The sequence below is a fragment of the Lupinus angustifolius genome, chromosome LG06, assembly GCF_001865875.1.
Source record: "Lupinus angustifolius cultivar Tanjil chromosome LG06, LupAngTanjil_v1.0, whole genome shotgun sequence".
Classification (NCBI taxonomy): domain Eukaryota; kingdom Viridiplantae; phylum Streptophyta; class Magnoliopsida; order Fabales; family Fabaceae; genus Lupinus; species Lupinus angustifolius.
In genome coordinates, this window is record NC_032014.1 from 31,107,061 (window position 1) to 31,134,188 (window position 27,128).

The 27,128-nt window shown below is 32.3% G+C and overlaps 5 protein-coding genes and 2 long non-coding RNA genes across 10 annotated transcripts in view; 4 read left to right on the forward strand and 3 right to left on the reverse strand.

Moving 5' to 3' along the window:
- On the reverse strand, positions 217-12,443 carry LOC109351141. Of its 2 annotated transcripts, XR_002108189.1 has the most exons (4): positions 12,425-12,443; positions 11,226-11,382; positions 10,885-11,133; positions 217-228 (listed from the first exon to the last, which is right to left on the reverse strand). It is a non-coding gene; the product is annotated as an uncharacterized LOC109351141 (long non-coding RNA). The 2 variants fall into 2 exon arrangements; XR_002108188.1 differs by lacking the exon at positions 217-228 and having other exon boundaries at positions 10,882-11,133.
- LOC109351139 lies at positions 3,086-4,208 on the forward strand. Its single transcript, XM_019592504.1, has one exon. The coding sequence runs from the start codon at positions 3,291-3,293 to the stop codon at positions 4,185-4,187; it is 897 nt and encodes a 298-aa protein (XP_019448049.1). The 5' UTR covers positions 3,086-3,290; the 3' UTR covers positions 4,188-4,208.
- Positions 4,220-8,882, forward strand: LOC109351142. The gene is made up of 3 exons (XR_002108190.1): positions 4,220-4,230; positions 5,643-5,648; positions 8,495-8,882. It is a non-coding gene; the product is annotated as an uncharacterized LOC109351142 (long non-coding RNA).
- LOC109351140 (stress-response A/B barrel domain-containing protein At5g22580) lies at positions 7,470-8,257 on the reverse strand. Its single transcript, XM_019592505.1, has 2 exons — positions 8,045-8,257; positions 7,470-7,836 (listed from the first exon to the last, which is right to left on the reverse strand). Exons 1-2 carry the CDS (start codon positions 8,161-8,163, stop codon positions 7,638-7,640), a joined length of 318 nt encoding a protein of 105 aa, XP_019448050.1. The 5' UTR covers positions 8,164-8,257; the 3' UTR covers positions 7,470-7,637.
- LOC109351143 (alkaline/neutral invertase E, chloroplastic) lies at positions 14,329-18,646 on the forward strand. Of its 2 annotated transcripts, none has more exons than XM_019592506.1 (7): positions 14,329-14,479; positions 15,367-16,112; positions 16,197-16,362; positions 16,473-16,684; positions 16,867-17,360; positions 17,443-17,491; positions 18,021-18,646. In XM_019592506.1, the coding sequence occupies exons 2-7, from the start codon at positions 15,387-15,389 to the stop codon at positions 18,339-18,341; spliced, it is 1,968 nt and encodes a 655-aa protein (XP_019448051.1). In that variant the 5' UTR covers positions 14,329-14,479; positions 15,367-15,386; the 3' UTR covers positions 18,342-18,646. The 2 variants fall into 2 exon arrangements, with proteins under 2 accessions (XP_019448051.1, XP_019448052.1); XM_019592507.1 differs by having other exon boundaries at positions 14,329-14,478; positions 15,354-16,112.
- Positions 19,715-24,192, forward strand: LOC109351144 (serine/threonine-protein kinase D6PKL2-like). The gene is made up of 2 exons (XM_019592508.1): positions 19,715-20,332; positions 23,332-24,192. Exons 1-2 carry the CDS (start codon positions 19,776-19,778, stop codon positions 24,122-24,124), a joined length of 1,350 nt encoding a protein of 449 aa, XP_019448053.1. The 5' UTR covers positions 19,715-19,775; the 3' UTR covers positions 24,125-24,192.
- The window catches only part of LOC109351145 (60S acidic ribosomal protein P2-2-like), a 1,804-nt gene continuing 805 nt past the window's right edge, over positions 26,130-27,128 (reverse strand). For both annotated transcript variants that reach the window (XM_019592509.1, XM_019592510.1), the window contains exons 3-4: positions 26,429-26,658; positions 26,130-26,337 (exon numbers count right to left, since the gene is read on the reverse strand). In XM_019592509.1, the coding sequence (XP_019448054.1) occupies positions 26,311-26,337; positions 26,429-26,658 (257 nt within the window). In that variant the 3' untranslated portion in view covers positions 26,130-26,310. The remainder of the gene's footprint in view (positions 26,338-26,428; positions 26,659-27,128) is intronic.

Here is a 27,128-nt window from a genome sequence, read left to right on the forward strand (position 1 = left end):
TTACCCACATGTTGGGTATTTTTGCCATCTCTACAAATTACGTTCGACCTTGTATTTACTTAGATATTTTCTTCTCCCCCTTCCATACCATTTGTTATTGAAGTTTAGTATACATATATTAATAAATAATTAACAAGTATTGTATTTTGGAAGTTATTTTGAACACATACATGGTAAAACACAGTTATTAGGGCTTGAACCAAGGAACTCCTAGGTAATGTTTCACAACTTTACTTCAATAATTGAGTTGATTGTTTGAGACAAAAGAACAAAAAGAATTAATTAATAAAAAATGATAAGTATAATTATTTAATGATGATGGAATTAAAGCAAAAAAATTGAGCAAACCTTGAAATGGTAAAAAGAAAAACAATAACTTCGAAACAAGAAAAAGTTCTAAAATAAAACTAGTTTCCCCCTAATAAATACAAGTCTACGATTTGTTTTTTTAGAGAAAGACTTAAGAATTAAGTACACGTGTATTTTATATTTTTCATGCTTTAATCTCTTCCCCCATATTTCAGGATCTGTAAGATGAGCTCTGATTTTGTGCTAATAATAAAATAACACTCAAGATATAATAAGACAAAACATTTTCAGTGTCAAGTTAATAAAACAATTCAATTAAAAAACAACATGGCAAGTTGCCATTCGAATTGTTGCTTGTGATAACTCAATAGGAAGACTTGATTATGATACATAAAACCTTCAATACTTTTTTTTATATTTTATACTTATTTATTAAGTATAAATAAAAAAAATGTTCTATATGTGAATATAAAAAACTATTTGTTATTATCATAAATTCTGATGTAAGTTTTGATAGGATGACAATATGGACATGGCTAAATGGGCTAGTCCGTTTGTATTAATTATTTTAGCAGTTTAGATTGGGGATTTTAGCCCAAAAAAATCATATTTAAGCCGGTTTGAAAGCCCATTTTTTAGACGGGCCATGAAGGGTTTGGCTGAGCTGGCCTAGTGGGCCATCATTAAAAAAAAGGAGACTAGAACATGTTGTAAGCTCTTAGTTGATAGTCGTAGTAATAGAAAAGTAGATGCATCTTCTTCCAACCGAGCATCTAATGTTTAAAAATTATGAGTAAGAAGCTTTATTATGAACTAGAAGTCTAAAAGTTTAAGACTATGTTGACTTGTTGTTTAGAAGTTACAAGTGTTAAACTAAGACGATATATTATTGTGAGATCATGGATTTTAGTTTGTGATTGTTTGTTTTAAAAGACAATTATGAAGTGTGATGATTATTTATTTTTGACATTGTGATTAAATTGGTTATAAATGTATGTTTTGAAGGGGTAAAATGGGTCAGCCCGCCAGCCTACCAACCCTGCCAGCTATGGGTTGAGCTGATATTTTGAGTCTTTTTAGCAATAAGGGTTGAGTCAGGTCAAACCATATTTTGGTGGGCCAAAGGCCCTGCCTGACCCATATTGTCACCCCTAATTTTTTATAATGCCTTTGGAACAAGTATAACACATATTTGTCTCTCATAAATTTTTGGCAAGTTAGCCTAATTGGTGTAGAATGACTTACTAATATTGCCGCTAATAGCTACCACTTTTCTAATGTTCCATCATAAATCAAGGAGGCATAATCTTATGAATTGTGGAAAATTGTAGGGTAGACCACCCTTCTTTAAGAATTATTGAAGTTCAAAACATCAAATGGAATTATGGAATTCCAAGTTCATAGAAACAAGGGCTTAACTTTGGCAACTCTTGCTACCTTGAAGGGGTCCAAAGCCCATAAAATATGTCCTCACACTTGTTGGACCTTGACCAAGGGAGAGTAATAATGCCCCTAGTGCATGCTTCCACCTCATGTATTGTGCCATTTAAATTTAATGACAATAATCTATTGGTTTAAGATTCTACTAGATTCTCATATATTATATTGGGATAAAGTTCGATTTTTGTGACCAATAATTGTTGGAAGAACTTCCGGACACCTTGGAAATATTAATTCCTTATTATATATAAGAAAATATCATTGCATTTAAGTCAAAAATCGTGAGTCTAATAATTGGTAATCTTCCATGTTTCATGGATGTCACTCTAAAATATGCAAGTCATGCTTTAAATATAATATTAAAGTACAAGTTGTATTTTAAAGATGCGAGTGGTGTACCACAATTGCAAAATATAGCTAAAGTTGTACAACTAACATAAATTAAAAAATAACAAAGTAATAAAATGCTTTTATATTGAATGCTCTTTTACTCCGGATTCAACGCATCTCAAAATATTTGATACATAAATACAATTATTATTGTACACAAGAACATTACTATTTTAATTTATGACCATGTGCCTTGGTTTAATTTTTTTAAAGTGGTTCATTTTGTGTACGTGACTTTGTAAAGTTCTCAATCTTACATTCTTACCCATGCCTAAATCCAATAAATCATTATATAAAATATTTGATATCTAAATTGTTGATGTTAATTGGTTAGTTACCAAATAATTCATTAGCTAGTTAAAATATTAGTTAATCCCTAATCACACACGGTATTTAATCATGAGTTTAATTTTAATAATATATTTCCTTTCCTACACTATGAATCAAGGTTTTTGCTAGTATAACATTGTTTGGAAAACGAAAAGATTGAAATTAAGATTATTTAAGTTGTTAAAATCACACTTAATGACTTTGGATAATGATCATAATTCTTCATTTTAATGTATAACCTCTCACTTTTATTTTATACAAAATTAAGATTAAGTCACAAGGACTCATTAAAGTGCCAAATTTTGTTTGGATAAGTATAATATCTTTATATTATTAGTACAAAGATTTATATAAAGTTAGTAAATCATCCACAATTCATTTGTATTAATCTTATTGAAAACTAGTAATTGATTATCAAAAATGAATGATAAATAATAGACTATTAGCGTATAAAACTTACACTGATAGTGTATATTGTTTTTTCTATTCTAATTAATTCTAATTTTTTATAACTTTGAACCATTATTAACTCTATCATAAGACGATAAGATGCATATTTAGGTACATATAAATAAGAGAGAGAAACATGTTACATGCAAATTAAATCATTAAATGATATTGGTCCTATATTAGGAAACAATATTGTCTTACCTTGTTTCTCTCAATTTCAATTCATTTTCCTTTTTCAAAAAGCCAATACCATTTGAAAATGCAGCCATAACCTTTAATGATCATAGAGCACTCATGATTTCTTCATAGAATCCAAAAACAAAAACAACCCATTATTCATTTCCTCCAAAAGTTCAGATCTTTATGCCAAAATGAGAGACATAATTTCATGTTTCAGCGAAAATGCAGTGATTGTGACACCATATTCTTCATGTTCAAGCTTTTCAAGCAAGGCTTGTATCTCACCAAGCCTTATTCCTTCAACCCAAAATTCAGTGTCTTATGTTTACAAAGCAATTCTCTCCAATAACCAAAAGCACTTTTTTATCACAGTTACATGGAGTATGAGTCACTTAAATCAAGGACTCACTATAAGCTTGGGTGAAGAAGAAACAATTTTCAGACTTAATACTAATTCAAGGTTTTTCAGGAAGAAAGGGAGCAAAATGCTTGAATCTGATGAGTCAAAGATTGAAATATTCTGGGATCTTTATAATGCTAAATATGATATTGGTCCTGAACCTGTTAATGATTTTTTTGTTGCAATTCTTATTGATGCAGAATTAGTACTTATTCTTGGTGAAGAAACTATGACCAAAAAGTTCAAAACTAGAAGAATCCCTTTAGCCAAAGTCTCACTATTATCAAGAAGAGAACATTGTTCAGGTAACACAATTTTCACAACAAAGACTAAGTTCTGTGAAAATGGAACTTTGCATGACATTTTGATCAAATGCAGTGGTGAAAATGAAGGGTTGAATTATCCAGTTCTTTCTGTTTGTATTGATAACAAGACTATGATCAGAGTGAAGAGGCTGCAATGGAATTTCAGGGGTAACCAATCAATTTTTGTTGATGGGTTGGTTGTGGATTTTTTATGGGATGTTCATAACTGGTTTTTCAATCCTGCACCTTCTGGATATGCAGTTTTCATGTTCAGGACTAAGAGTGAATTGGATAGTAGAATGTGGTTAGAGGAGAAGACATCACTGAGAGATGAAGATACAGTTGAATTCTCTTTGTTGATCTATGCATGTAAGAGCACATAAATGAACTTGTTCATCTAAGCACTTTTAACTCCATTATTTTCTTGTGTCTTTTTTTGTTGTTGTTTTCAATTTCTTATTTTGTTTTCTTTGGTTTTACTCTTCCTTTATTCTTGAAAGGACACATACTCATTCTTTTTATCATAGTCAACTGAAATAACAGAGTTTATAGTTGCAGAAATTTTAGTTTTAACTGATAACAGAACAATTGGCCATGTTCTTTGTTTCTCTTGTATTTCCTTAGGAACCAGAATGAGAATGAGAATCACCTGTCCCAATTTTTTGTGTCCCAACCCAATGAGAAATTGTCATGTACTTAAAAAGAAAAATCATAAAATGATAAAGTAATATTTTTATGCTAGTTGGTAGTGTTTGATAAGCATGGTACATGAGGACGTAGTTTTTTAGGGACACAAGATCCTCATTCCCAGAATGGTAATTATAATTTTGGATTGTTCCTAGAATAATGTCCAATACTGAATTTCTAGCAAATATTATTTACATATAGTTAGTTATTATAAGAAAAATGTCCAAATTGTTCCTGAGATTTTAATTGATTGTTGATGGATATCAATGAAGATTTGCTAAAAGGAAAATTTAAGATTTGGTTGGCATAGTTGATTTGCTTTTATTGGCCTTTATAAGAGAATAAAGTTGATAATCTTATGAATGAAAACAATATATTTACCACAGTATATTCCCTTATGCTGTTTTACATTTTTATTTGTTGATGTAACATTTCTCAAATACCTCTTTATGATAACCATCCTTTGATGGAGACATGCATATTGAATGATTTATTTCCATTTGATGCACAAAGCAATTCAAATATATAGACAAGCTTATAGCAATTTACAGAACACTTAGGCATGAACTAGTCTAGAATGAAATAAATAAACTTGGTTGGGTCACTTTCATGTCAAAATCATTAGAACCAACTCAACCAAGGTTCATAACTTCATATAATCTGGTTGTCTTTACTGGAACATGAGTTAGATACTTTTCAGTAACGGAGAGACAAGTATATCACAAACAATATGAAAAAATATAAGAATGTGACGTTTTTATCCTTTAAATATAATCATATGACACTTTTATTCTTCATTACAAGTGTAAAAACAAGAACTTGTCTATCCGTTACTGGAGAGGATCCTGATCCGTGGAACCTGTAGTTACCATGATGGTTGTATCACCCTGGTTCCTACAATCCTCAATTCCACTTGCAAAAAGCAATGATTACCAGCATTCTCTGTTGCATGGTGAAGACTAAAGAGCATATGCAAAAACTATCATGGTGCTGGGTACAATGGAGGCATTTTTTTCTTTTGCCATCTCCAATTAACCCACAAAAGCTTTTATACTCAAATATATGGAGGAAATTAGACAACTTTTTTTCCCTTTTCCACTACATTTCTCACTGCAAAATAACTTGTTTTTTTCTTAACTAATGCCCTTAAGGAAAAGGTTTTAAAGCATTGGCATGTAGTGTGTTTAGTTTTCTTATACAAAGGTACTATTTTTTGAATCAACAAGCACAATAGTTAAGGTGTGACCCTTCTATTTATGTGTACTTAAGTGGGTATATAATATATTTCTTACTTATGAGCTTTATTGCTCTGCATGTTAGGCTGTTTTAGGTAGTTGTTACTTTCATTCATCTGTTATCAAACTCTTAACCATGATCGTGAGTAATGATTCAAATTGTGGACCGTATTACTTAATGCGACGTAATATTACATTGACAAACACAATCACGTCACAATGCGTGTGACACCATATTATAATGATATGGTTGTGTTGGGCTACAGTGCAACCATATTAAATTGCAATACGATAATATCGGACCACATCGAATTTAAGAATATTTTTAATCACAAAAAAACTCTCATCATAACACCTGTAATCCGCATGGAACGACTACAATTACCACACTCGCAATTTAAAACAGTGTACATTTACATATACTCATTTCCATAGTATCTTTAAAGGTAACCCAGCACATTGCTCTAGTCTTTACTACTTTTAAATCCTTTTTAAATTGCACTAGTCCCTAGAAGAAGAAAAAAACCCTATACAAGTTAGGTTTGTTATTACTTATTACTTTGATCAGCATAACTAATATTAACCAGATACAGAAAAATATTTTGCTGTTTTAATAGACATGTACAAGGCCAAAAAATGTTCTCAAGTTTCTATTTAATAGAGTTGAGTTTGATGTAGAAGACTTATATGGTAGTATTGAAGATCAGCACAGAATTAACTAAGTGAATTTTCTTGAACAGTTTCATGGTCATTCATTTTCACCATATATGCAAAATACAATGCTTCAATTATCAAATTTTGACACTAATTAAATATCAAGGCATAAAGTTAGAAGTTAGAGAATATGCAGCTTTTGCTGGTTAGTGAACTTTTCTTTTCCACTAGAAAAAGGTGTGATTGTGAGAGAATCTATTGGCTTTTGCTTTTGTGCTATGCCAAGCTTTTTTGACATGTTCACGTGGGATATTATAACTTTGGACCATATGGTTCCACACCAAATGTACATGTTCCCTTAGACCTCTAAAAGAGTTGGTTGCTTTCGGTGTTTAGGCTCTTTTAGTCAAGGCATGTGATGTCATTCTCTCGAAGTTAACCGAGGCTTTGACAACGGCGGTTTGTTATCACTCAGAATCGTTCACTTGATCAATCTAAGAATCCGGAAAGTCGAAGATGCAGTTTAGGAAGCACAGACACTTCACATAGCCGTTTTTGTTCGCGTTGTACCCGAATCAAACATGTATTTGTATTAGACAGTTCATAATTTTTAACATAATCGCATCTCCATGTCGTATTGTATCCGTGCTTCCCTGTATGCAATTGTTCAATTAGCTCATGTTCTGTTCAAAAGATGCTCAAAGCGCGTAACGACAGGTTTTGATGCTATGCAGTTGCAGCTATCTGTTGTAGTGGCCAAACTTGCTCTTTAATTGATCAATTCCCTTTGATTTCAGATTGTAAAATTGTACATAATTTTCGCTAATTTTGATGCGGAGGATCTTTATAATGTGATAACACACTCCTTACAAACCAATTGATAATAGAATAATGATTCTTTCATGACACTAAAAATGCACCCCTCTACATGTTAGGACACAAAACCAAAGTATAATGTACACAAAATAAGATGGTAAATTATTATATTTATCCACACTTCTGCATAATATATCATTCCATATCTATATAGCTTTTTGCATTGAATTATGTTTTCTCTTGCTATTCTGCCAACCCTTAACTACATATTAATTAGAAGGAAAATAGCTTATATAGCATTCATAAGTCATACCAAGAGTTCAAATTGCACAGGATTCAGCAGCAACAACTCATGACGAAACGAAAAAGCACACACATTACATATACCACAAAGGTTTAACATTGATAGATGGAATCTTTATTGCTGAAATATCTTGAGGATCATGCTGGTGCCTTGACAAGAGTAGATGTGAAATCCAGCAGCACAATCTTCTCAATAGCTTGTGAAAATGTTGCCGAAAACTCGATATGATTTGGATGACTCTGAAATGCACTGAAGTCTTCTTTCTTGTTGAATGTCATCAAAAAGGCATGAGTGAATCCTTGTCTCAGCACATCTAGGCTTTCAATATCCTGTCCCCTGCTTAACAATAATACATGCACATAATGATGCTAAATAAAATCATTGAAATTTATGCACTAAGCTAAATAGAATATAGAATGAATGTGAAATCTACATGATATCAAATATAAAATCTTTGTTGCTTGTACTTTTAGCCTTGTATACCAAATTACAATATTTTCTATACTTTCTTCTCAAATTCACAAGGTGATCACAGAAAACATACCATTCGAAGGACTTGACAGCTTCGATTTCCGAGACCAACTTCTCCATCCCTTTGGTTAGATCTTCGACTACAACACCTTCCTTGAACTTAACAATAACAAAGTGCTTGAATTCTGCCATGGCTAGTACTACCTACTTGTTAAGTATGAACCAAAACTTGTTAGCAACAGCCTTATATATACACTATTTTCGTGTCATGTGTCACAATCTCGACCTGTCCGCTGTCAGAACCCCATGACCCTTGTTGGGCGTAATTAATTATTGGAAAGTTAAACTTGATACATGCATTTAACTAACTAGTAATACTTTTTTCATGTTCATAGCATATTTTTCTATGCATGTATTACTACATTGTATAACATACAGTTTCTGAGGTGTATTTTCAACATTAGGTACCTGCTACATTTATAAACAAGTAAAGGGTAACTCCAAAAAAATCAAATCAATTGAGATAAAAAGTAAATAAGAGATAAAAATGGATATAGAAGATATCAATATATTGTTTGAACATTGAAGTTGAAATAACAAGACTGCTAAAAAGGTTGGTGGAGGCAGAATCTACTGCTGAATCAGAAAGAAGGTACCAAGTGTTTCATCAAAAGACACACATCAATGTGCAAATTCTTCTCTCTAGTCTCTACCCTTTAGTAAAAATTGTCTAGTACCATTGTCTATATTAGAAAATGAATGAATGGTGGGGTCTTTAATATCACTTTCTTATAGATATTTGAGTAATGGTTGGCCTCACTCAAAATCATAATACATTAAATTTGGAAAAACCTTTTTCTAATTCCTTCAGTGACTTTTCCTTTATGTGCAGAAAAGTAGCCATAGTTGGACCTTTCTCCATGTCCTTTCCATGTGCACTGCATGGTAAATTATTGAACTTGGAGTAACATGCTATGTATTTATTTTTAAGGAATCTTTACTATTAGGCCCTGTAGTCTAAGGGGAATGAAGAACAATAATGTACAAGAGCATCTCCAACAGCTAGTAAAATCTCTATTCTTATTCGAGTCCACATATTATTTTATAATTTATTATAACTTCACATAAAATAAAAATAACATATACTTTTTTCCATAATGACAAATCATTTTTATTTCTTATTTGGGTTCCACAACATCTACCTTTTTTTCCAACGACATTTGGCTATAAGAATGACACAATGGAGAAGAGTAAGAATATTTTTATTTCGTTAAGAAGAACCATTGTGGTTGCTCTAAGCCACTTTCATCATGTGATACTTAGTCTCACATGGATTTCACAAATTCATCAGAATTGTTGTACAATTAACCTTTTCCAAACATTTTAATTAGGTTGGTTGTAACATGTTTCTGTATTTGACCATTGATTTGTAGCAGGTTGAGTTAATTTTTCATCATATGATAAAGTCACACATTTCCAATAACTAGGTAGACACATTTTATCTGATCTTAGTGATATGATATATCACCTATAAGTATCTATCTTGAATGGATAGTCTAATATGACCAATTGGTAATATGTCTTAATCATAAGTAACTGGACAAATTGCCTTTAAGACCATGGAATTATCTGTGTTAACCTTTTTTTCCTTTCTTAAAACTTACATAATAATTTTTCAATTATTTGACATTAGCTTCAATCAAATGGAATAGGCTTCAACAAATGCTCCTAGATTACATTTATAATCGTTTATACTTTATAGCAAAGATAACTTTATTATGCAGTGGCATAATTAAACTTAGATCTTCATATCCGTAATCTTTACCATAACCGTAAAATTGTTTCTCATATGACCTGAAAGTCTTGATTTCAAAAGTTAGAAATAAATGACTCGCTGGAGAAGTCATAAGTTCATATCTTAAAAATAACCGGCTTTTTAGAGTAAGACTCTATTTGATGAGTGGTTTACTATGCTCTATTATTTTCACCCTACTAGATTGATTCAGCTGCAAGCTACAGCCACAACATCTTTGAAGTGTAACAAAATTTTGTGATAGAATAACAAAAATCCTATAAACATGAAGTGACTTGTTATAGAAGTATAGAGGCATATAAGTACATTATTTGATGAAGGGTAAAGTAAAGGAGATAAAAAGTGAAACACTTAAAACTGAAGTTGCTAGGAATAAATCCTTGAAGTTGGGTTTGTACAATCTGCCATGTATGTAGTGAAACAAAAGTGTGATAAAGTGGCTTTTTTAATTTTTCAAAGCAATATTCTTGAATCTTTAACTATGTTTTATTTATATAAAAAATATTGTCCAATTTGACATGGTCTAATATGGTCCAACGCGTCTGATGCGGTTGCATTACGAAACACCGATATTTTTCATATTGAGTTTGAACTTCATTTAGTGAATGACTCACCTAACTCTACTGTGTCTTGGCATGGTACAACAGAGATGTGTTTCTCTTTTCTGGTTGTTTCACATCATAATCCTGATAAACCGGTTACTGTAAGTATCAAAGGTCTGGAGGTTATTCTTAGCAGTAAGTTTCGCAATGCAACCGCATCAGACGCGTTGGACCATATCAGACTATGTCAAATTGGACAATATTTTTTAATTACAAAATAATTCATACTGTAATGGCTGCAATCCACATCACAACAGCCACAATGACAGAAATCGCACTAACCATAACCGCCAAAATTTAAAATACTGGTTGACATGCAAAACAGTCACTTGTACAAGCTGCTGAAATGCATGTACTGCCTTTATGTGAAACTTATTTTTATTCTCACTGTAATGAGTTAGGATTAATGCTATTTGAGTTCTATAACATTTGCCATTTTGCCAAAACTACTATGATAAAACACTTTGGTGTTGAAATTGTATCTCACATGCTAAGCACAGAAAACATAAAATTATACCATCAAGTTCATCACACAAGTACTAAACCATCAATTGTTTACACCAAACAAACATAGACAACCATTGGTAGTGTCAAAGTGTTTAACTAAGCAAATTTACTAAGGAACAAAGCATAACCACAGAAAATCACTTTTACATACTGAGGAGTTTCTTTAAGGCTTGCACCACAGAATTTGCCAACTTATTCTTTCTTTCCTATTCCATGTGACATGTTATAGATCCCTCGTCCCTGAATAAAAACATCAAACAATGTTAAAATGAAATATAACTTCAAGTAAGATCATATGACGAATTCCGAATTTCGATTATGAATAAACTTACAATCATATACAATGATGTTGCTGCCAAAGCAATTGGTATTGCAACAGATGTAATCTTATCATATGGCCCTTTCAGGTAAGTATGCTTCGGGATACTTTGGTAAACCTTTTGCTTCTCGAGAATCTTCTCTCGAGGTCTAAAGGGTGGTTCCGACATTCTGCATAATGTAATCAATAAAAAGATGGCAGAAATTATGAACAAGTTATGAAATCAAACTGTATAACCTCCAAGTTCATTACGGTATAAGAAAATAACAATCTTATAGCATCTTTAAGCCCTTTTAGTTATATGTGAACTACCCTGCATATTTAATACCTACCTTACTGCTAATGGATACAGAACCCTCTTAGAAGAACCACACACAAAAATAACTACAAGTTATTTTTTTATACACAGTATTGTAAGATCAGTGTAAAAATAAAATTAAAATAATGAGCAAAACAAGTGCTACCACCAATTCTGTCATCTACCACACAATGAACAAAATTGCAGACAAATATAGCTGATTTTGAAACTTACCACCTCATAGTAGGTCGGGTACGATCTGCTACATAGATCGAATAATGACACAATATTTAATAAAAAATTGTGTTAATTGACAAAACATTGCATAAGGATTTTTATTTTCTTCTAGAAATTGGGCTAATCTCCATTTAGCCGATCCTCCATATATTTTCAAATCATGTATGTTACCATTATACCATCTATTCTACTAATAGAAGGTACCCAACTTGAAGCTGACGTCAAAAATATTGGAACCATTGTCATAACAACTATGACCAAAGTTTACTTTTATTTTACTAATATTAGGTTCAGTATAGCAAAATTGTACTACTTTAACTGAAAACTGTGATTTTTAAGCTAGATACTTTTAGCTGTGTAACTACTAAGTAGTAATCACCAACAAGGTAAAAGGTCTTAAGACCAAAATATCAAGGGTTCAATTCGAGATGATGAAGGATAAAAGATTTATTACATAACTTTGTGGAAATTATATTGAATTGGGGACAAAAAATTGCCATTTTGTGGAAAATTAGAGAGTAAAAATGAAACATTAATTATCGGAAAAAGCAAACCTACATTAATTATTGGAAAAATTCTACAAGCTTTTTAAGTGAGTCAATAAGCTCTAATCACACAAAAAAGTGATTATGACGATTAGAAAAAGTAAGGAGTGCAAAAATTTGCAGATTACTTACTTGGAGGAAGGGAGGGAGAAAATTGATTATAGTAACACGCTTGTGATAAGTGATTAAGATGAAGATAACAAAACTTTCATATTTACATGCTTATTGCTCTTGCTTCATGCGTTTTCTAGATACTTCATCCGAATATTCCCGTTTTATATTTTTTGTTTATTTCAATTTATTTTTTTGTAATACCTTTTTCGTTTTAAGTTTCAACTACGGTATCACTCATTATACCTTTTATTTACGAGATAGTGATTTTTCTTTGGAAAATGATTATCATCCAATAAAATCTTCATTCAAATCATTATACCTAAAAAAAAATAATATATATCACAAACTTATATTTTATTTATTAATAATTAATTATAAGTGATATATGTCATTTTATTATTGATATGAAAATTTATAGAGGAATTATTAGATATATAATTTTAGTTCGGGTTATTATAACACTTTCTCTTTAAATAATTCATTTAATATTTGACCTCATTTGTAGGATCTCATAAATTCTATAGATGAATATTATTATCTACACCACATTTATATTTTACATCGAGTTCTCTCTCCTCCACAAACAAGGTTGATATTGTTTTATTATTTTTATGCTAAAACATGTTCTATTACAATGGCACATTCCACACCAAAAACATAAATGAAGATGGGTCTACTTACTTTAAGAATAAGTTTTAAAAACTTACTCCCCATTCTAACTATCAATTAGAGGTAAATTTAATATTTTGAATTAGTTATTAAATCTAAACTATTAGATTTTTCTAAAATTGATGGCTAAGATGATGAGTAAGTGGATCCCTCTATAACGAATATTACTTACACATAGAAGCAACTTGTTGTGCAATCAATTTGATTATTAACTTGTTCCATCGAGTCACTTGAAAAGAAGAAAATCCCTATTTTCCATAGCTGTTGTTGGCCTTAGTCATCAAAATTACCATATGAGAATATTTTTGTGGTATGATAGGGGCTTGAAATGTGTGTGGTGTGTATAATAAAGTTGGAGAATTAGGATATATAATTAGTATATCATTCATCATTCATTTGTATTATTTTATTTAAGAGTTAGTGATAATTGAAAGTGAATGGTGATAATGTAAAAAACTCTTATTAGTATATCATTCATCATTCATTTGTATTATTTTATTTAAAAGTTAGTGATAATTGAAAGTGAATGGTAATAATGTAAAAAACTCTTACACGGTTAGTATGTATATTCTTTTCTATTACCTTGAGTTTAGTCCATAATAGCATGTCAGTTTCTCTCATATTAGTTGCGCTCTAAATTAGGCCTCACGATAAGAGCTTTTAACTTAACCATTTAGATGGATCAAACCTTAGAATTGGGTCCTCAATCCAAAGGTAGAATCATAACCTAAATGATTATTTCCCAAAATCATTTAGCTTGGATAATTAAATAGTTCTTTTGAAAAAAAGATTACATTTGACTTTATATATGATAAATACATTACATCTTTGTCCATATAAATCAAGTTTTTGGATAAAGTATTTAACATATTTTAACTCTTAAAAAATTTGGATTACCATTAAACAACAAGTGTAACACTGTGTAAGCTCCAATTACTATAATTTTAGAGTATAGTTTTATATACTGTTAGTGTAAAAATTTATACATAGTTAATATAGTATCTATTATTCATTTGTATTATTTTTTTGATGAGTCAATGATGATTAACCATAAATGATAAATAATACAATGATAATATATAAAACTCATATATGGTTAATGCACACATGTTTTCCTCATTTTTAAAGGGCTTGAGTTTTGAAAGTCATAAAATTAAGGAAAATATAATGTTCTATTATGATTACAATTATTCTCACAAACTATAGAATTACCAAATATTCAGAAAAAGAAAAAACAAATTTATCTATATTGGACTTCAATTTTGTGGAGCCAAGATAGGCCAATACCAAAGGCAAGTAGCATGGGGCTTTTTCAAAACGGTGTCGTTTTACTCTGTTTGCGATGATATCTACCATGCTTCGTTGAGATTTTTCCCCTCACCAACTCGAATCACCTCATCACAGGTACGAAATTCAATTGATGATAAACTTAAACAATTTGTGAATTAAACAACATAAATCTGTACCTTTTTTTCAATCACATACGGAATTTTCGTCTATTGTATTCTTCGATTGTTTTGTTATATCTGCAAAACGGGTTCTGAGTTAAGCTGAAGCAAAATCAAGTTCAATTTATATTGTATTTGAACTTAATTAATTTGTGTTGAGAATTATGAGTCACTGTGTACCAACCTAGGAGTTGTGAAATTCGATTGTTAGAGTTAATAGTAGTGCAATTGTATTGTTAGGAGTCACAGAATGATTGTGATTTTGTAAGTTGTTAGGAGATTCGGGGTGCGTTTGATGCATCTGAAGGGACGGTAAAAATAGAACATCACAAGTTGTTGAGTTATAGGACAATTTTTAGTGTTGTTAATTGTTACATGTTTGATGACTGACGTATCATCGAGATTCGGCAAAGTTTTATGTTGAGGGTTAAATTCCTAATACAACCTTCATATTTTATCGGGCTTAGGACCGTATATGTATAGGCAGGATGCACTGTTTGGTATGCATGAGTACTGGACACTGAAATATACTTTGTGTCATGTAAACGAAGGATGAGAAAATGAAGGCCAAGGGTTTTAGTCATTTTTATATTTAGCAAAGTATAATTTCTTTTCTACTATGGTGCTCCTCCAGTTTTAGCAAATCTAACAGACCCTTATTATATGGTTAAGAGTGATATTGAGCTGAGTTTTTAGTAGTTGTAGTGCACTAGGACTTCACTTAGTATAAATTACAGTATTTGATTGGTGTTTTGCACCGTCACAGTATCAGTGTTATGTTCGTAATTTTATCACAGTATTACTAATATGTTCTATCTTTTCCCTTTTCCGTTCAAATCCTAGAGTTTCAGAAAGTCAAAATCATGGCTGCCCCAGAAGCTGTTCGGCAGATTATATTTGGGGCATTCCCTCGTCTTTGGCCGATTGATACACGTTGCTACAATATCTACTCTCTAAGGCCCAATAAGTTGGATGCATGTAGCAGAAGAAAAAGAGTTCTTGTGAGTATGCAAGCACAAAGTAATTCAAGGGTGTTCTATACTTCCAAGAGGGTGTCTTTGTTTCACAGTACAAATAAAGCTCCTCATAGGAAGTCTGGTTTTGACAGATTAGAAACAATAATGTGTAATTGTGAACGGCAAGAAAATGGTAGTAGCATTACGAACAATGATCAAGACAGTACTCGATCCAAGATGGAAAAGAGACCTGCTGTAGGTTCTCTTAGTGAGATTGTAACTGATAGTACACAACACACAGAAGCAATTGGGGTTGATGGCATAACAAAACATGTTAATGGAGGCTTTACATCAAAGCAGAAGATGCCTATTGATGGACTTATTAAAGATCCAGTGCACAAGAGCAGCCCGAATTCAATTGAGGATGAAGCGTGGAATTTACTTAGGGACTCGATGGTCTATTACTGTAATAATCCCATTGGAACTATTGCTGCTAATGATCCTAACAGCAGCAGTAATTTAAACTATGATCAGGTCTTTATTCGTGACTTCATACCTTCTGGGATAGCTTTCCTATTGAAAGGAGAGTATGATATAGTTCGGAATTTCATTCTTCATACCCTTCAGTTACAGGTATTTCTTGAACCCTTCAGGATAACTAATTCATTCCAATAATTATATGCTTGATGGTAAAGTTAATCTTGCTTTTTTTGGCAGAGTTGGGAGAAAACCATGGATTGTCATAGTCCTGGACAAGGATTAATGCCTGCTAGTTTCAAGGTGCGGACGATACCCCTTGACGGAGATGATTTTGCAACTGAAGATGTCTTGGATCCTGATTTTGGTGAATCTGCAATTGGTCGTGTTGCACCTGTTGATTCTGGTTGGCAATTATTACTACTCTGTGTTTCTTACTTCTTAGCTCACTTGTGTTTTTTTATACAAATGTTATTTTCGTGCTGCATTATTAACATTATAGTATTCTACTGTCAGGACTTTGGTGGATTATATTGTTACGAGCATATGGAAAACACACTGGAGATTTATCTGTACAAGAGAGAGTTGATGTGCAAACTGGAATCAAAATGATATTAAAACTGTGTCTTGCTGACGGTTTTGATATGTTTCCAACTTTGCTGGTTACTGATGGTTCATGTATGATAGATCGTCGAATGGGAATTCATGGTCACCCCTTGGAGATACAAGTAAGTAGTTCCTATTTTTGCTTCTACATTTGTCACCATCGTTTGACTACCAATCTGTTTGAACATTTTTTGATGATTTATATAATTATATCTAGAAGAGCAGATATAAACACTCATTTAAAACTGCTATGCTTGTTCGACATTAAAGCCTTATTTTGTTATCGATGTTCTATGTCAAACAGGCATTGTTTTATTCAGCTCTAATGTCTGCACGTGAGATGCTTGCTCCTGAGGACGGATCAGCTGATCTTCTCCGAGCGCTTAACAATCGCCTTGTTGCATTATCATTCCATATAAGGGAATATTACTGGATTGATATGAGAAAACTCAATGAGATCTACAGATACAAGACAGAGGAATACTCATATGACGCTGTAAACAAATTCAACATCTATCCAGATCAAATTCCTTCATGGTTGGTGGACTTCATGCCAAGTAAAGGAGGCTACTTGATTGGAAATCTACAACCAGCTAACATGGACTTCCGTTTCTTCTCTCTTGGAAACCTATGGTCCATTGTCAGTAGTTTGTCCACTGAAGATCAATCACATGCAATTTTAGACCTTATTGAAGCAAAATGGGCAGAGTTAGTAGCGGACATGCCATTCAAGATATGTTATCCTGCTCTTGAAGATCAGGAATGGCGGATTATAACAGGAAGTGATCCCAAGAATACGTAATGGTCCTAAACATTACACTATGTTATGTTATTCATCCTAGTTTCAGTCATTTATATTGATCTTCTGTTTCTCTTGCAGTCCTTGGTCTTACCACAATGGAGGCTCTTGGCCAACTTTGCTATGGCAGGTTAGTATTGGGACCTACCTTCCTTTCTCTATATGAATACATGCTATACCACTTTCATCGCCCTGCCATTTCTGTTCTCTTCTGTTTGATATCCAAAACATTTAAGCTCAATTTGTTTTGCGGCAAATAACGAAATTGATTATGTCCAATCCAAAATCCAACTGACTGGTTCAGCTATTTTCCTTTACATGTCAAAATAAATTTTTCTTTATTAGCAGACATGCCATTCAAGATATGATTTATAGTAGACAATTTTATGACGTTAATCAACATGTAGCCGACCCCACCTAGTGGGATAAAGGGTTGGTTGTTGTACAGAAAGATGAGATTATTTATCAGATAAGATTGGTGATAGGGCTCACACCACTCAGTTTAACAAGTCACATTTTCTGTTGAAACATGCATTACAAAGCAGCAGGCTAGAAGTTAAAGTTCAGTTTTTTCGTTCGATAAGTCACGAGGGTGGCTGGAAATAGACATACACTTTTTGAATTAGTTGATTCCAACATCTTCTGTTTTCTGTTTTCAGCTTACCGTGGCGTGCATTAAGATGAATAGACCAGATATTGCTTTACAAGCTGTTCAAGTTGCTGAGAGGCGAATCTCAAAAGACAAGTGGCCTGAATATTATGATACTAAGCGAGGTAGATTTATCGGGAAGCAAGCACAGCTTTTTCAGACATGGTCTATTGCAGGATATCTTGTAGCAAAAGAACTCCTTGCCAATCCAAATGCTGCAAAAATCCTTGTTAACGAAGAGGATTCAGAGCTTGTAAATGCCTCTTCCTGTATCATCAGCTCCAACCCAAGAAGAAAACGCGATAAGAAGAAAAAGACAATCATAGTCTGAATTGAAACCTGTTATCACGAAAAAGTATGTTTATCATGAAGCAGTTTCTGAACAATAATGCTACTGGAAATTTTTGACTTCATTGAGGTTTGGAGTGATTGAATAGTGATTTGAAATATTCACATATTTTTTGATAAATTGGAAAATAATAATTACTTCTATCTATTTTACTAGTTTGTGGAAATTAGGTAAGAATGACTTAATAATGAGGGACAAGATACTATTGAAGAAATAATGGTGAGGCCATTGTTGACCCCCACCTAGTTAAGTTGGCCTTAAGCAAGTGGTTTTATGTAGTTGTTTTTTCTGCTGTTGTTAATGCGTTTAATTTCCAATTGAGAGGAGGAAACTTAAATTTAGACATGTCTCATGATGGCCATAATAGCCTTTTGGGTGTTGCTCTAAATTTTAAAGGGAAACTATGTCCTAAAGTCTAAGGTTAGTGTGGGTGACCTTCATTACATTATCATTAATTAACGTCCAACCCACTAGTGATGTATAGCATAATGAAAAAAAATAAAAAATAAAAAAGCATTTCAATTTTATGAACTTCATCTTTTCTTATTTTTTAATTAAATTTAATAGGTTTGTGGGTAAATAAATTAAGATTAGCTTAGGAGCCTAGGACTAAACTATTTGTTCCAGAATGAGCACCTCAATTTTCAACTTCCAATGAAGAATCTCATATAACCAAAACTATAGATTGTAGTAAAAAAAATCATTTACATTTTTTAGTCGATAATCCCAAATTATTGGATGTAATTTAAACCAAGACATAAGATAAAGAACATGTATTTTCACTTCCAAAATTAGTGATTGGATCCCATAATAAACTATAAAGTATAACATTCACTCTAAAAAAAGAAGCTTGTTACTCTTTCGGTTAATAACTCCAAGGGTTATTGTAGTGACCCAATCCCATGTTTGGAGCCCAAAGAAAATTTCCATTCTAATTTTCCCCTGTTTCATCCATTTTGAGATAGAAAAACACAAGACCATTGAAAACAAACCAACACTCCCCTTTTGTTTCTCTCGTATAAAAAGGATCTTTATTCGAAATTATCCTAAACTAATTATATTAAAACAAAAATTAAATAAATATTTAATTTTTTTTAATAAATATAACATGTTTATTAGTACGATGTGATCCTCTATCCCTAAAACTCTTTGTCTCACCGTTTCAGGTTAATCACGGTTTAACAACAAATAAAAATAATAATTTACTTTAATTTTATTAGACAAAAGTAATATATTAAATCCACATATCTATATATGAATGGCCGGAACCATACGGTTGGGAACATCAAGTTGGACAAATAATCTTGGTAGAAGATATAGTTTAGAAGACATTTGAGTAGAATAAATGAGTGTAGCTCTTATATAACACACTCTCACTCAAACTCAAAAACTCATTCTCTCTCTCTTCCTATCTCAATGGAGCCATGGCTCGATGATCTAAACGACGACCTTCAAAGCCTTAGCTTCGCTTCTTCCACCACCGCAGAGATCAAACGTAGCACCAGCTTCAGCTCCGAAACCACCACCATAACCGCTTCCACCTCCGCCCACCTCCCACCAACTCCGACCACCAAACACCACGCGCCCTCCTCCGACCCTCGCTGGTCCGCCATCCGCCGGATCCGCTCAGAGTCCCCAACCCGCCGCATCCTCCCGTCCGACATCCGCTTCAAACGCCGCCTCGGCGCCGGAGACATAAGCTCCGTGTACTTAGCCGAAGTTAACGATGGTTCGGCGATGTTCGCGGCGAAGGTGATGGATAAGAAGGAATTAGCGAGTAGGAGTAAGGAAGGGAGGGCGAGGACAGAAAGGGAAATACTTGAATTGTTGGATCATCCTTTTCTTCCAACTCTTTATGCTACCATTGATGCGCCCAAATGGTTTTCTCTCCTTACTGAGTTTTGCCCCGGCGGCGACCTCCACGTCCTCCGTCAACGCCACCCTAACAAACGCTTCCTTCAAACCGCTGTCAGGTAAATATTTACGTATTGATAATGTATGAGTTTTATATCATCATTTACTCGTAAAGTCTTTACAAAAATAATAATATAAATAAATAATATAGGATTGAATGTATATCGATCTTTAAGTATGCTCTTCATTTTTTTTCTTCATTATTGCTATTTAATTAAAATGATGTGAAATAAAAAATGTTCAACTATAACTCTCTTTTATAATGGTTGTTGGCTATGTACATAAAAAAACTCACACCCACCCATACATTAAATTATAAGCTAGGGACCTCTATTGTTAATTTATGGACAATCACTTTATCTAAATAATACAACTTTTATAAAAAAAAATTATATTAGCAAGTGTATCCTCTCATCCTTTTGGTTAAAATATTAATCCTTTTAGGTTTCGTATTTGTCTTTCTCGACAAATATTATTCCGAGGAATCAAACTTTTAATCTTTTGACCATCTTAAGATCAGTAAAGTCTTACATCATTACATCAATATATTGTTTTACCCAAAGCAAGTTGCTATACCATGTGATTATTTTTTTTTAAATATTGTTGCGTTTTTAAAAATAAGAATAAAACATGTAATATATTAATTTTTTGAATACTATATATTTAACTAATGCTTTACTTTTATTTTAAATTTAGAATAATTTATGTTGTTTTTAGTAAAACTCGAATTATTTGCCTGAAAACGTGCATATCAATTTAGTTCCTTACTCATACTTAATAATTAAAATATTTATATATAAAGACATATATTTTTTTTTAAAATTTTGTATAGAAATACTTATTTGATTCCTATTTAAATTATTAAAGATGAAGTTGGAACCTTGTATAGATTTTCTTTATAAAATAGAAAAAAATCAAAGTCAACACATATTTTTTCCATTTTTAATAATATAAGATGAGTGAGTGAAGAATGGAGGGTGAATGTGGGTTCCTTTCAATTCGTTGGCTGTGTCATTGTCACCAGAAAATGTCTCTCCATCCACCTTCATTTCCGTTCTCCAAATCTAACTCTGATAACAACAGATCCAATAACACTATTTTCTTAATTTGCTTCTTTAATCTCTTTTACATAATGATTATTACTATTATTAATTTTTTTAAATAAAAATGTGTGCAATAGTGAGTAAGTAATTACTCCATTTTTCTCAACTTTTGATTTCATTTTTTCCTTCATATTATTATTTTTTACCAATTCGGTACACATTTATTTATTAATCACCATTTTTACCACATATTTCTCTGTTTTTAGCTCGATTTCTAATGTGTATTAAACAAATTTATTTTGATCAATTTATATTCAATTTTTACATTATAGTAGGGGTGTGTGATAATTATAGGTAGGTCAAGTGTAGAATTAGCTTTTGGGACGGAGATCATCTATGTCAAACAGTATCTCACTCCATGTTTCAAACCAATCAGAATATTTTATTTTATTATTTTTTACTTTTAAATATTTTTATTTTATTCACGTGTTAATATATGATTGACTTGGACAAGAAATGAGACACGATTTAAGACAAATGATCCGATCCTATCTTTTGACATGTCTCTCGAGCTTAGACTTAACCTTTTGATTACGTGAGAGGCACCACGTGTGTTGCTTAAATAATCAATCACGATAATAATAGCATAATCATTCTTTCATGTGCCTATAATTAGTACTTTAAAACGACCACTCATCATTGCATCATTTTAGCTCAATTGGATTCCTCATCCAACTCTACCTCAACACTTGTATTTATTTTTACTACAATTTTCTTAAAATACCAATTCTACATAAATAAACGTGAGGAATTAAAATACTTATCCTCGATTCCATAATTTTTTGCGGGATTTCTGGATCAAGTTATTTTTATATAATAATTAAATGGGAGTTAATAATTTATTTAAAAGCTTTTTCAACGTTAATTTGCTTTTGCCCTTTCACATACATTCCTGATTTATGGATAAAGAAAATTTATTTTGATTTAGATTCTCTAAATTGAGACCATCTTTATGTCAGTAATTCAGAGTGTTTCCGCACATATTTTTTTTTATTGAGTTTAGATTACATTAGAAATTTAGAATTTATTAAATCATGTCTAAAAACCAATAAAAAAGTTGTATGGTACTGTAAGCCCCATTAGATTTTCATGTATTGTCAAAGGAAGAAGAGTTTATTGCTTTTGATAATGGTAGCCATACATCTGAAAGATATTACTCCATTAGTTAACAAAAAATTACCTTCCTCATTTTAGATGAGCCCATCAATTTTATTTTCAAAATTTTTATGTTTGCAAATAAAGATTCACATGGAGGTTTGAATCAAATGGATATTAATCGAATTTTTAGAAGTAGATATATATCAAAAAAATTATAGCTGAAATTATTAGTACATATTTAGGTTCATATTTTGGAACATTATAACGTTATTTGATGGATGATGTCGACCATATCTTTTGATACAAAAACTTGATTTTTGTATTTTGATGATTTTTTAAGTGATTAAGAAAAATCTATATGTACATGAAAGCGAAGGCCTTGTCATCTTTCATATTCTTTCAACAGGGTTTTGCTAAAAATCTATTTTTTAATGAAGAGTTGTCATTTTGCTTTCGTTTTATTGGCATTATTTGCATGTCTTATGTGAAACACTCACCTTTCAAATTAACTCACAGGTCACAAACATTTATAAGCAGTCCCATTGATATTTTCTTATTGCTTATTGGATTGAGAATATTATTATTGCCATATCACACAGCATTGGACAAATTCAGAGGAAAGAACATTTCTTGTCTTATGACCCTACAAACTGGTTGTAGAGTTATTTAATTAAAAAAATATAATTAATTATGCATATTTTTATGAAAATGTTAAAATGTACTAATGCAAAATAACAATAAAATAAAAAACACATATTATATATACCAATCTGTAGTAAACTTAACTTGTCCTAGTTTGGATTCATCTGATTAATCAGTTAATGCTAATTCTACTATTATTCATATGGTGTTTACAGATTCTATGCTTCAGAAGTGTTAGTAGCACTTGAATACCTTCACATGTTAGGTATAGTCTACCGTGACCTTAAACCTGAGAATGTTTTGGTTCGATCAGATGGTCACATCATGCTCACTGATTTTGATCTCTCCTTAAAATGTAATGATTCCACCCCATTGGCTCAGATCAAACCTGATCAAAAGTCTCCTCACATAGCCCCACACCATATTGAACCCTCTCATTTCACTTCATCAAAATGCATATTACCCAATTGTATAGTCCCAGCAGTTTCATGTTTCCACCCAAAACGCAAGAGGAAGAAGCAAAACCAACATAATGGCCCTGAGTTTGTGACTGAACCCATTGATATAAGGTCCATGTCTTTTGTTGGGACCCATGAATACTTGGCTCCAGAGATTGTGTCTGGTGAGGGACATGGTAGTGCTGTGGATTGGTGGACTTTAGGGATATTCATATTTGAGTTGTTTTATGGTGTCACACCCTTTAGGGGCATGGATAATGAGTTAACCTTAGCAAATATTGTAGCTAGAGCCCTTGAGTTCCCTAAGGAACCCTTTGTGCCTGCCAATGCTAAGGACCTTATCTCACAGTTATTGGTTAAGGACCCATCAAGGAGGTTAGGGTCAACAATGGGGGCTTCAACAATTAAGCACCATTCGTTTTTTCAAGGTGTGAGTTGGGCATTGCTAAGGTGTACAACACCTCCATTTGTGCCTCCACCTTTTGCTAAAGATAAAGATGCTGTATCTGATGAAAGTTGTTGTCCTGAGACTATAATTGATTATTATTGATGATGATAGGAGGGGAAGGATGAAAAGTACAGTTAATTAATAAGAAATAGTACCAACAATTTTAACCATTTTGCCTCCTTTTCTCTTTCTATACAGTTGATTATTCACCACACTCTTTTAAGAGTCTTAAATGTCAAAGTGTAGTTGTCAACCAACTTTCGTAATTAAACTTGATGACAAATAATTTGAGCCTTAGGGGGAGTGGTGTGCCATGTGTTATGTGAAAAGCTTGAAACTTTACGTGGTTGGTGGTGTTACATAATGTGGTTGAAAATAGCAACTCCACATGATTCTAATAATTTGTGGAGTTTTTGGAAATTAATGAGGGCCCTTAGGATACATGTAGCAAGTCTTTTATCCCAAAATGTATAATACTATTTCATATAAGTCGGTATACATTTAATTCGAGTTAGGAGAGAGGCAAATATATAAAAAACAACATGAAAAAAATATAAGAATGTAACACTTTTATCCTGTAAATATAATTATGATATTTTTATCTTTCATTATAAATGTATAAATAAGAATTTCTCTCTCCATTTCTCAAGAAGATTTCTGGTTCATTTAATTCATGATTTAATTTTATAATCAATAAAAAATGTCACATAAAATAATACATATTTTGACATAAAAGTTGTGACTCCTAAGTTATAAGGGTCAAAATAGAGATATGGGCATGAAGGAACAAAATCATAGATATGAACAATGACATTGACTTAGGAAGAGGTTGGATGAGAAAAACGATGGCATAACATGGTGGTATCTAAGATGGGTCCACTGGTAGTATAGAGTCACGTACAAGACTATGCCAATCTATGTTTTTTTGTGGCATTTGTATTTGTGAAGAACATGCACCCGACGACGTGAACATGTCGTGTGTTATATGTGACAACTGTGGGGCTTGGTTTGTACCCACTAAATTCTAAGTACCGAGAACCACCCTTCCTCTTATGTAATAATGTTTTTTCTTCCTTTTTGTAGTATCACATCAAATTTAAACCTTTTACTCGATTCCAAAAGTAGGAAACTTATTTCTATCTTAGTTATCAATTCTAGGGACATCTAATGGTCTAGATCTACTCACTAATTAAAACTATTAGATATTTCTCTATAATTAATGACTGTGATGAAGAGTAAAGTGAATCTCTCCTCCAATTTTCCAAACTGAACTTTTTTTTATTTGTTTTTAATTATTAATTCTATTATACAAATTAGAAATACGCAAACTTCTAGAAATGAACAGTTTTTTATTTAAAAAATTATAATTGATTAATAATAATTGTGAATACAAATTTTTAAAAATGTCAACGGGCTCATATTACTAAACAAGCTTTCAATTTCTTCATCTAAAAAGGCTTACCTGCAAACCCTAACTCATGCAAGGGAAAACTCTGCTGTTTTATAGTTTTTGGTATTCTCTGGTTTAAAGATTTGTGATTGAGCAAAAAGTTATAATTTATTAATTTTATAATTTTGTGTTTTGATTAATGACAAGATTCTGGCACAAAGTATAAAGCATGCGATGCTAGTTAATCAAATTTTCCGATGCTAGTTAATCAATGGGATCAAGCTTAATAAGTAGGGATGATAATAAGTTAGATTGTTCGGTAAGGGTCTTCGGCATAGTCTATTTCTGGCCCTTGTTAAAGTTTCACATATAATAGGCTCAACTTGAGAATCCATTTAGCTAAATATATCAAGACTCATTATCAAAAAAGCCTTTTAGGTTTGACAAGTCAAACTATTGTAAGTAAATATATTATAACTTATTGCTGTAATATTTGTCTATAGGTGGACTTACACATGACAAATTATTTACAAACCTTATTAAATTATAGGCCAATGAATTGAGGTCAGAACCTAAACTTTACAAACCTTATTTACACAGGAAAATGTCCTAAAGTTTGGCTGATGATATATTAATAGGCCAGAGTTAGCCTTGAATTTCAAACAGGCCCTACTTGTGTAGTAAGAAAAGTATAAACTTAGTAATAATTCAAGCAAATCAAATTCAAAACATTACTAGGAACATATCAGACAGTTGGATGCCATTAAATTGTCTCAATTGAAAGGGCAAAAAACCCATAAAAATGTAATCCAATATATAAATCAAGCAACAAAACCTTACAAATGGGCAAAAACTCTAACTTCTGTAAGTCTCATAGGCATAAAGCAGTTGAAATCTTTTAGTCAAATAAACTGAAGCCCATATCCTGTAGAAAAAAAGATAATATATAAACATTAGCGAAGACTGGTGAATTTACTGTATAATAACAACAAAAATGCTGCAATCTTGAAACTTACATCATCGGATTCCTCTTTCTCTTCCACCTTCTTCTCCTCCTTTGCTTCGGCAGCAGGTGCAGCAGCACCACCAGCACCTCCTGCAGGTGCAGCAGCTACAGCAACTGCACCACCTCCGGAAGGTACTGAAGCCAACTTCTCTCTTCCACTAGCAATTAGTTCAACAACACTTTTGCCCTTCACTTCGTTCAAGAGCAGCTCAATCTTTGCCTCCTCAGCCTCGGCTCCAACTATAAACAATAAACCAAGAAATATCTCATCAATGCAAGAGGAACACCCAACCGACAATCCAAAATTCAATATTGTACTCACTTCGTCATGGAGTTTTCCTAATACCCAGCAACAAACAGTAAAAACTCATAAAACTATATTTCCCTCTACTATTGTATGACAATGTGGATAGATAGGTAAATAGTAAAATCATCCAATGCTGAATCAAGAGGGTGAGTCTCATTATAGTTGTTTTCCGTGTGACCTAGAGGCCATGGTTTCAAATCCGGGAAACACCATGAGAAAGGCTGCTTTCACCTAACCTCCTCAGACTCAACTAGGAGGGTGTCTCGTGCACTGAGACACCCATTATCCAATGTCACATCAACATGTGATTTATAGATTAAATAAATATGCAACCAATCCTAATTCAACTACAGTAATTGAACAACCATAATTAATATTTCAACTACGATGAAAGACATATATA